Source organism: Erpetoichthys calabaricus, chromosome 4 (genome assembly GCF_900747795.2).
Source record: "Erpetoichthys calabaricus chromosome 4, fErpCal1.3, whole genome shotgun sequence".
NCBI classification, from domain to species: Eukaryota; Metazoa; Chordata; class Cladistia; order Polypteriformes; family Polypteridae; genus Erpetoichthys; species Erpetoichthys calabaricus.
The window spans coordinates 56295737-56307084 of NC_041397.2; the positions used below are offsets into that span (position 1 = coordinate 56295737).

General features: G+C 36.2%; 1 protein-coding gene across 1 annotated transcript in view; it reads right to left on the minus strand.

Annotated features, from left to right (window-relative positions):
• The window catches only part of pdx1 (pancreatic and duodenal homeobox 1), a 40500-nt gene extending 33645 nt beyond the window's left edge, over positions 1-6855 (minus strand). The window contains exon 1 of the mRNA XM_028801053.2: positions 6447-6855. Within this exon, the coding sequence (XP_028656886.2) occupies positions 6447-6852 (406 nt within the window). The 5' untranslated portion in view covers positions 6853-6855. The remainder of the gene's footprint in view (positions 1-6446) is intronic.
• Between the last annotated feature and the right edge of the window lie 4493 nt (positions 6856-11348).

Consider the following 11348-nt stretch of genomic DNA (forward strand, 5'->3'; position numbering starts at 1 on the left):
AATTTGAACGTAACCTGTAACTTAGCAGGCAGACACCTGTTTAGGATGTGAAAGGAAAACATGTACACCTGGAGAAAAATCCTTCAGCTCGGAGAGAGACTGACGTCAGTTCTGGGCTCTTGGGTTTCTCAAGGTACTTTGATTTCTTCCCATCAGAAAAACTTCTAAGTTAAGTTAACTGCGATTCCGAATTATCACAGGTATGCAGGTGTGTGAGGGTGTGCCATGTAGTGAACTGACGCTGGTAAAGGACTGGTGTTGTGTTGTTGTGAATAAGGAAATAATGTAAAGCTAGCTAATGAACAAGCAATAATTAAAAAATCAAAGTTTAAAAGCAAAGCGTCAAATTTATTATTATACTGTTCTGTATCTATTGTCATTACTGTTACTTTTTAAAATAAACTGTTCAATGCTTTGTACTACAGTATAGTATAGTATAGTATAGTATAGTATAGTATAGTATAGTATAGTGTAGCATTAAATTCATATATTGTCTGACGTTTATATATCCATTGACTCCAATTCAGGGTTGCCGGGTGGCCGAAGACTATTTCGGCAGTAATTGGTGCAAGTCAGTAAAGAGCCCCGAACAGGACGCCAGTCCAATCACATCCAGTGTTGCACATATCTATAGGCGCCCACTGGGCTAGTGCTCTGAAACGAAGACAGTTGTGTTGGAATCAGCATTCCCAACTTACAAGGCAGATTTTTGATTCCAGGCTGGAATTACTTCTTTGTCGAGATGCCCTTTCATGCAGATGACGGGCTGTAAAGTGGTGGTAGTCTGCGCTTGTGTCCTGACGTCCCGTCTCAAGTGGGTTCCTATTGCGCCCAATTGCTATCAGGAAAAACCGGAGATCCCCAAGACTCTGAATTCGAAAGGTAGCTTCGAGTTCAAAACCAAACGAGTTAGCAAGGGGTTAGAGTTTTGACGCACAGCACAGAAAACAGTTGGGAGCATTATGCACCTAATACAAAGAATTAAATTAGGGGCGAATACAGGGCCGGATTTATATGAAAAGAGGCCCTAGGCTATTCCACTTATGAGGCCCTTTCACCTTCCATTTTTAAGTTTGTAAATTACATGAGAGATAATAAAATACGTAATACGCGTTGATCTTAACCAATACATTTTTATGTTTGTTTATTAGTCATATGCGTAGAATTTCTCCTTATTTTCGGTTCAGTGTTTTAGTGTTCACTGTTTTTAGAATAGTGTAATTTTAATTTTGCTAACAATTTGAATGTAGGCCCCTCTTGATCTTGAGGCCCTAGGCTGAAGCCTAGTTAGCCTATAGGAAAATCCGGCCCTGGGCGAATACCTTATTTCATGAATCGTTTTTTAAAATCATAAGTAGTAAATTAAATCGTCAAGAAAGGAAAAAAAAGAACAAAGTATTTGCCCGAAGCATGTTACTCGTGGTGAAGTGGAAGAGTAAAAAATCGCTCAATCTTGCATCCACGCCGCTGCACTCCCCAACCACATGCATTACCTTCTGCACATCACTCCGCTGTTAGCTTATTGGTATCCCATAGACAATCGTAAATAGATGCTGGAAAATCCAAACGATTCTTCTTCGATTTGTAACGAAGTTCCTTTATTAAACTGTAAATATGAAGCTCTGCACTATATAAAACAATATATAATGAACAACTAAAATGTTCATCCAAAAATAGAAGTTTGGCGAATAAAGTCAAACACTGACAATAATAATATTTGCGATTCCCTGTATTGGAGAATTTGTATGTAGAAGGGTCAATCCATGATTAATTATTGTTGCATACTACTATGCTTTCTTGCTACCTATTATTTGTTTTCGTAATATTGGCCCTTAACAAAAATCGCGTTTTTAGTAAGCACAATAATACAGAATCAAAAACAAAATAATACACGATTTCAAATATGTGTATCAGTGTAATTTATATTAAATGTGATGAACCTATACATATGGCGCAGTGGTTAGGGTGTCTCCTGACTGCTCCAGTGTCCCGGGCTTAAAATGAATTACCCGGTCGTTAACCACGCATTGCAGACTGCCTTTTAGTTTACTTAGTGATTTCATTGTGGCCATCTGCCCGTGCTGGGTATTGAGATGAACTGGTGTAATTCTCTGGGATTTTACCTGCCTTATGTCGGATTCAGAAATAACCTTTTACTAATCCTATGTTCTGATTTTGGAGTGAATCATCTGATCATTTGACGAGCCTTTTCCAGCAAATCTTAATGAACAACGAAAAGCAATGCTAACCCGATTCTTTAATGAATGTAATCAGAAATAATTGATCCGTCTTCAGATGTCCTGAACTAAGAATTTCCGTTTGAATGATTAATATGAAATATTCCTCTGTTTCAACTTCAGTTATATTCAAGACTGCTTTGTGGATTTTTGTGACAAACCTAGACACCTAAACATAGAATGGTACGTTTCTGTTCTGATGTCTGGATAAAGCACGAGGCAAATCAGTCTTAATTCATAGATTGCATGTTATAAAATAAAAGTAAAACTGTTAGTGAATATTTTTCATTGAGATTTAACTAGAAAAAAATATTAAGTTGAATTTTAAATATTCAATATAAAGTTCATATGTACAGGAGAAATTACATCTAACATTTACGACATGATCTTTTATCAAACGATTGCCTACAATAAATCAAATTTTATAAACCTTTTAAATTTTTTTTCACCCGCAGATCCATTTCAGAGTCGCTGAAAAACATTACTAACTGTTCCATTTAAATGCAAAATACCGATAATTATTATCTCAGTTGTTCTGTGAAATATCGTAGCGTATACTTACTCACAAACCATTTTAACTTTGGACTGGTTATGATACTTTACTCAATTAACATTCTACATACAGGAAATAGTAAAAGGCTGAAATAAATAAATAAATATTAATTTGTCTGTTAAACCGCTACAGTAAATGATCTATTCTTGAAGTGTCACGTGATGAACGACGAATCCGAATACGTCACAGAATGCATATATTGTTCACGCACAGAAATAATAAATAATAATAATAATAATAATATATACACGGGTTTTTCGCGTTCTGATTCCACGAAACAGAAACAGTTAACAATACAGTTGGTCTGGCACCCTGTCCAGTGATTTCTCCTGCCTTGTGCCTGATTCTTGCTAGGACAGGCCCTCGGTTTAATGACTTTGCCCTGAATAAGCGGGCTAAGAAAAGGATGGGTGGGTGAATGGGTGAAACAGCTGTGCCACAACTGTAGTGTAATTATGGCGCCGTGGGTGAGTTAAGTGTAAGAATAATGACAGAATTATATTGAACGTCTAAATCCGTGTCCAGATGTGTCAATTACGTTACAGGTGTAAAGACAGACAGACAGATAGACACAATTTTCTTGTGAAGATCAATTAAGTGGAGTGACAAAGAAAACAATGCACGACTTCAAGTTGATGATGAAATGATCCAAATAAAAAGGCAACTCAAGAGATTCCAAATTCATTTTTTTGTCGATTGTTCTTAATTTTTCAAACCTACTAATTTTGGTTCAGGCAACAGCATTTTGGAACATGTTTTTTTTTTTTTTATAATGGCTCATCTGAATACAGAAGAAAACAAGTGGTGAAAGAGAAGCTGGGTAAATACAAATTCTAAAACGTAGTCCTTTACTTGTCTGCAGTTACCGTTACCGTTCTTCAGAAGAAGGTAGTAGCACAAAAACAGCACGTGTTGAAATAAATTTGACACAGGTGGGCAATAATTGTTAAATTTATTAATTAATCAACAAGTGAATTGAAAAATATTTCCCATTGTATCATTTTGATTCGTGCAATCATCCACATTTTCATTTTTAACACCTTTTATATAATTCAGTAGTGAACCTAACATCAAAACCAACGTTGGACCTGCACATGGAATGCTCCTCTGTCTGCCCCCAACACCCTCCTTAACACCGGGTTTATTTGCAGTTTTCCAAACGTAATGTTGCTCCTATTTCAGTTTTGTATTGAAATTTATATTTCTAGATATTGCTAGAATACGTAAGGATTAATGCACATTGGGTAGGCTTGACTTCAGAAAAGTCTGAATGTGCACGGCATTCATTAACATTGATCAGCTTCAAACAACATTTCATTCACATTTTATAGCACCAACAATTGATTTTAAAATCGTTGACCAAAGGGCCAATTGTTTTAAAATTATTTTGGCTTACAACTGCTTTCCCCAGAAGTAGCAGTTTAAGCGTAATTATTGCTCGCAAATTATCAAGGTAACTGTGGAAGAAAAAGATATTTTAAATCTTAAACTAATCCACCCATCCATCCATTATCCAACCCGCTATATTCTAACTACAGGGTCACGGGGGTTTGCTGGAGCCAATCCCAGCCAACACAGGGCGCAAGGCAGGAAACAAACCCCGGGCAGGGCGCCAGCCCACCGCAGATCTTAAGCTAATTAAAACTAAATATCAACATTTTACTCAGTGCATTGTATTTAGGAAAAATCCTAATCAATACAACCATCATGGTTCCATGCTAAAATTCAAAAGCGTCTGAAATCTTTATACAGCATATGTATATATATCCGTTGAACGGCGTAATTTGTAAGTGTTCCACATTATTTCTAAAATAGATTTCTTCAAGACTTTCTATTTTAAATGTATAGTGTAATAATAGTTTTTTAAATTTTTCTCATCGTGATGTTAAATGCCAATTCCTACTTTAATAGTACGTGCAAATTAGTCTAATCAAGTCTTAAGAGGTTCTCTCAGAAATTTGTCTACATGAAATTTAAGAGCAATATAAAGTACTATTCTCAGAAAGAATTATGATAAAAATAATCATATATGGCAATGCAGAAATAGCGATTAAGATGACTTTAAACATTTAATCTTCACAGCAACCACACTCAGTTTTTCTATAAAATGCATTTGAAGCTTATTATTTTTATGATGGAGCACAGACAGGTTTACGTGGTTCGCTCAGGGTCACACTATGCCGAACACGCGACTGAACAGGCAGCTTTTTGGGTTACAGGTCAACAAATCAGCCACTACGCCACACTGCTGTGACCATTCAAGAGCCTTACAACTAAAGCCAATGGCGGTCATTAATACTGTTATAGTTTTGCATGTTTATTATCTCATACACTTTTGGTTTATTTTTAACTGACTGAATACACTTGAGGCGACGGTGAACGTTAACGAGGTTATATGGATTGATGGCTTTACATTTGCTTTCCTGGATAGTTCAATTTATTAATTTCAGTCGTCTATGAAGACTGCCATATTTCAGAAAGATAAAAATAGGAAAACATTAATGGCAAAGATATTAATTTATTTATTTGTTACTTTTTGTCCCCCATTTTCTGTTTTTTTCTCCTTATGCCTGTCCTTGGGTAATGCATTTTACAGTATGCAATATTTCCTACAGTTAATTTTTTTTAAAAGTCCTGGCTGTTTCATGTCCTGGCTGCCCTTTCATACCGTAAAACCACCCACATGCATTTTCAGTTGAATGTTTCATATCTTGCTTTGATGTGAGTACATTTTCAGATTCTTTGAAATGTCTCAACATTTCCATTTCACATTTTAAATTATTGTAGCTATTGATTTCATATTATTACAGTTGTCATTGAAGATTGATTTGTAGTGTACTGTTATGTGTTTTGAAAACCATCATATGATAAAAATAATAGCCAAATCTTAAAATACTTTTAAAATTTAAGATATTTTAATGGTGTTGTTTTATGTTTTTAAATAATTGAAAACACCATACACATTAAAAGCACATATTTAAACACTGTATATATGAAAAAAAAATCATAATTTGAAAAAATATTATTTTGAAAATGAAAGGCTTAAGGGCTTGTTCAAGAATTATTTAAAACATTAGTGTACACTTTATTTTCCTTAATTGTGTCTGAACATTTATGAATGTGTGACGAATAAAAGCGTTTAGTTATTGCATTGAATATAATTTTGACATTTGAAGTGATTTTCATCCACGTGGGTTATAAACATAAAATGAGAAAGAAGGAGAAAAAAGCAGTGTTAGAGGAACATTTAAAAAGAACTCACATTTTATTGTGTCCATCGAATTTTATAGATATGATGAAAACCTGCAAAACAAACGGCCATTCTGGCTTCAAAGCCCTTGAATGAAAACGATTACCCCAGGCCTTAAAGGACAAGAAGTGTTTTCTAGGCCCATGTCTAGCTAAGCAGAAATATTTTGCAAAAACACACACACACACACACACACACACATATATATATATATATATATATATATATATACCTTATAAAATGTTAAGGATAGTTCTGTCCATGTAACCTAATTTATGTGGATAACCTGTGGGTTCCAAATCGTAAATAACGTTAAGGGCGTAAGATGTAAACCATGCACTGATACACATTTTATCACAAGTTAAGTAAAACAATTTAGATTTTAGGCTCTTTACGGAATATTTACCTGACCATTGTCCTTTCCACGTATGGTGAGCGTGGGACTTCGTAGATTTCATCCATGGAAACGGCAACTGGAACCTGTTGCGATCGTCAAGTAACCCCATATCCGGTGTTTCCCCATATCCCATGACCTGTTGATGGGATGGGTGGTGATGCTGAGGTGTAGGGTGATGCAGATGAGACAAAGTAGGATCTTCCGTTAACAAGGGCATTTCGTAAGCAGAAACTTCTGGCGGTGCCTCCTGATCAGTAGCACTGAGAGAAGGCGCGGCGTAAGTGCCCTGTTGCTGTCTCCCCATGTAGAGACAAGGCGGTGGGCTTTGGTTATAGTCCTGGTTATGTGGCCTTTGATAGTCGCAGGAATCCTTATACAGCTGAGCTGAGCTATAATAATGTCCCTCACTATTCATCTCTGTAAGGGGTCTAGCTCAAGAGGAAACATAAGTGTGTATCTTTAATATTGGCCAAGCCTACTTTGAATTGCTCCAAGGAAAATCCACATTATGGACTCACATAGGTGTGTCTGTGCGGTCATGTGACTTGGCGGCTAGCCTCTATTGGATTGCCTGTTAAGATACGATCAGATGACAAACTTCTCCGTTTTAACGCGGTTTTTGTTCTACTTTCCAGAGTCTGATAATAGTGGAAAATTGCGTAGGCTCCAATCAATCCCCTGGGCAAACACAAACGTTTACATATTGGTATTGGTGATACACCTATGTGTCAAAAACTTTCAATTCAAGGCTAACACAGGTGGACAGATATCCAAAGTTCTACTGAGATTACATCGCCAAGGTAATCCGCAGTTTGTAGTTAGAACTGTGTAAAACAAAGCGCCAGATGTACTGTCAGTCACAATATTGACATCCTTATCCAGTCTTTAGTCACAGAGGCCCAGGCCACTGATAAAAACGCAAAGGATGTTGATTCCATTACACAGAGAGTATGATAGGCTCCTGTTTTCTGCCTGCATGCAGTCTGCCGAGGCGATTAATAATTAGTCTGCTATAGCAACTATGACACATTTATACCATCTGCACGGACTGACATGGTAACATTCCTGAAGTAAATTCAATACTAAAGACAACTGATTATCATGTATTATCAGTCAAATTTGTACATCTTATTTAACGAAAGGCGTATAAAATTATGTTTAATTCTATCTATCTATCTATCTATCTATCTATCTATCTATCTATCTATCTATCTATCTATCTATCTATCTATCTATCTGACAGCAGTCTCAAGTTGCTCATAACGTTAAACCTATAAGAAGTATATTGACAAATGAAGCCCCAAGAGACATATGGAAAACAGGCCAGTTTGCCTCAAATGAGAACAAACTTCAAACCAGAGAGTTAAGACGCATTTCTATACCAGTAAAATATCTAAAGACGAAGAAACACAAAGGATTCGATGTTGCCGTAATTTATTCAAAGAGCCATATTGCCTTTTGCAGTGCTAAAACTTAGCATTTAAGGTAAATCAACTATAAACATTACATTATATTTATTTGTTTAATTCACTCACCTTATTCTTAAACCCGATTTTCATAAACGCCTTGGGGGACCGGAGCCTATTTCAGCAGCACTGGGTGCAAGGCAAGAACCATCGTTAGACTGGCGGTGGACCTGTCGCGAAAAGATTTAACTCACACTGCAACATTCACTCGCACTGTCCCAATTTTGAGTGGCTAATTTACATGAAATTTCAGGTCTGCAACGTTGTTTAGAACATTAAGTATTCTGGTGCTCTGCAGCTTTATGGTAGAGAAGCAGGTGTGAAAGGTCATTTGATGGACTTGTTTGTCTTGGCTTTCATAGGTGTTTGATTTTATTCACGAATTTATAATTCCTCACTAGAAAATGCAGAAGCAGAAAATGTTATAAATCTTGCCCTATACTTTAACATATACTCTGATGTTTACCTTTCAAGTAGTTAATGTGCTCATTTAACTTTAGGGGCAAATACAATGTTATCAATATAGCGACCGATAGCAAACGCATCGATTATCCCGAGGAATAGCTCTCTTAGGCCACCTCGGCCCTCTAGTTCAAATATATTGACCTTTAAAGATAATCAGTGAGAAATTTGTGGTGGTTGACTTGGTGACTGGGATATGAGAAGGCGGGAGCTACTGAAAAGGACAAAGATCAAGTTAGTATATCTGCTTTCGCCGGCTCTTTCTCACATACACAGCATGTTTGCCTTGCACTCTTCGTCTAATTGTACATTTCTGTAAATTTGTTCGCATTGAAATGCTTCATTTAACGCCATTTAACATTTCTTTTCAGGGCCTACAAGAAAAAAATGGAAAAGAAAAGTGTTTTTTGATATAACTGTGCCGTTGTCATTTTCAATAGATCTAGGCCTACCTGTATCTTTGGAAGCTGCGTTATTAAATAATTCATCCTATTTTTTGTTGACTTAAACGTAAAGTTAAACGGACAAGTTTCAAGGTGTACAATTCAGATCGATTTCTAATGCATAATACTAACTGTAGCGGGACGGTTGATAAGAAAGAATTGCAGTTCTGGGAAAAATGTTGTAGGACTAATGTTAACATTTGCATTTATTTTCATAATGCAAGAGATGCAAAAGTGCAATTTTTTTCAACAAGAAGGCCTCGCATCTGTAATTTATATTTAATAACGCACAGTCCACGTTTTGCTGATATCCCAGTCCATTAGCGTCCAGATAGGTTTCCGCTATGATTTGATTCGCCTGTGCTTAAACGGGCAGTGAACGTCTTTACTCAGTATGGAACCATTAGGCAATTACTTTCTCGAGCCATTTAACAGCAGCACTTATGGATAAATAAACAAAAAAGGCTGTAAACCAATTATACTTAGGCTACTGAAAAAGTATTTTATTAGTTTGAATTACTGATAGGGAACTTATTCCTTTAGTGACAAGAACAAAAGTGTTCTCTTTCTCTTATGAACCATTTCTCTAGCAAATAAAGGTAAAGTAATAAATAACAAAGTTATATTTTTGTAAAATGATAAGAATGAAATGGACCGGCGTCCCGCCCGAGGCTGTATACTGGCTTGGTTAAATTACCGGCGGGATATGCTCTGGAGTATTACGGACCTGTTAAGGAGAAATCGACTTAAATGTGAAGGTAGATGTTCGGGGACATATAACTAAATAGAGGTAATATGAAATTGTGTTCGTCACAAATATATAATGATTAATTATAGTTCTATTTAAATTAAAGCAAAAGCTTGAAATAAGGTTTCATGCTTTGATAGTGATTTTTATATTTATAGCTTTCTCCATGCTTCTATTGCTATTTTACCATTTTGAATACTTGAGAAGCTCTTTGAGAATGGGAACGGCTCTATATCAATAAAATGCATTTTTTATTATTTACGTAATGGTTGAATACACTGATGTGAAGTAGATGAGCGACTAATATATGTATTGTTGTAAGCCACATTCAGCATGTCATATATATCGCACATCGTTAAGGCACAGCAGCGTTAATGTACCGTATTACACCATGTCTTTCTTTTAACAAGCATATAAAAAGTACATAGTAGGAAGTGGTTTTCATGTAACGATGTATTTTACTCGTCCAATAGCAATTGCTTGAACGTATTTAAAAGATAAAGCATCAGAACAGAATATAACCTAATGGAACCGGTAATTGTGGCAATAAAGTTAAAGTACCTTTTCCACACCGATAGGCTAATTTAATGTCGCTTAATGGTATTTGTATTTGTTCATTGTTTTTAAACATGACAGCATTTGTCAGTAAATGCATTTGCAGCACGTCGAGCCAAATTGTTTGAAAATTGAAATATGATAGAGTGCTGTTAAGAGTGTGAAGTGTGGAGAAGTGAAAGCAAATCGAATCATCAATTAAGCGAATCTAACACTTACAGAATCCCATTGTTTGAACTGGTTTACCCAAAGCTAGAAGAAAATGCTAAGGAGAAGGAGAAACAAGGTTGTTGTTTCTAATAATCAACCAAAGTGTCAGTAGGGTCACAGATGAATTACAATAATTCTGTCACAGTGCGGTGAAAATGGATATCTAAGTAAGACTTTTGTCTTTCTGTGTTACGACACAAAGATACATGAATTTGCTGTTTTTCTTCCAGACATTGTGCTAATTTCTGACATGATCTTCCAATTGCAATCTGTCATCTTGAAGCAGCTGAGAGGATGTCTCGAAATGGAAAATGAAGATGTTGCACTCAATCTTTATTATACAAAGCAACTTTAACAATGTTAAGACACTATGCTCACACATACTTTAAAACAGTGTCTCTAAAATGAAACTTTTCTGGATTATGGGGTTCCTAATAGAAGTGTTACTTGACAAAGAACCATTTAATTCCGGGAAGGTTTCAGTTATTTGGGCTTTGAAAAGATATTTAATATATGGACAAAACAGAAATCTTTGATGTATACCCCTATTTGGAAAACCTAAACTTAGCCATTTTATTTATTATTTATTATCTGCCCAACTCGGCTCTGCCCACGTAGTTGTGTAACAGGACAAACTTTAAAAATCAATAAACAAACATGTATCACTAGCTAACTGGAGGCAAGGTACACTCCAAAACGTGGCGACAGGTGGACGACTCGAACGGAAGCTGGTGTGTGAGTGAGGAGGGCCCCGTCTGGCTCCACAGTCCTGATGTCACGCTTCCCCTTCCCCTCGGCCTGTAACTCCTGTCTTAGTGTGAATAAATCGCTCCTGCAAGCAAACTATGTTACTTAACGAAATGCAAGAAGCCGCAAAATTCTAGCAAGCAAGCAAATTCTAGAAAAAAACCTGATCTAAATCCGTTAAGTAGTTCTCTCATGAAAAGCAGACAACACAGACAGACGGACAGACAGACAGACAGACAGACAGACATTGCATTTTACATATATAGAGATGCAGCAAGGG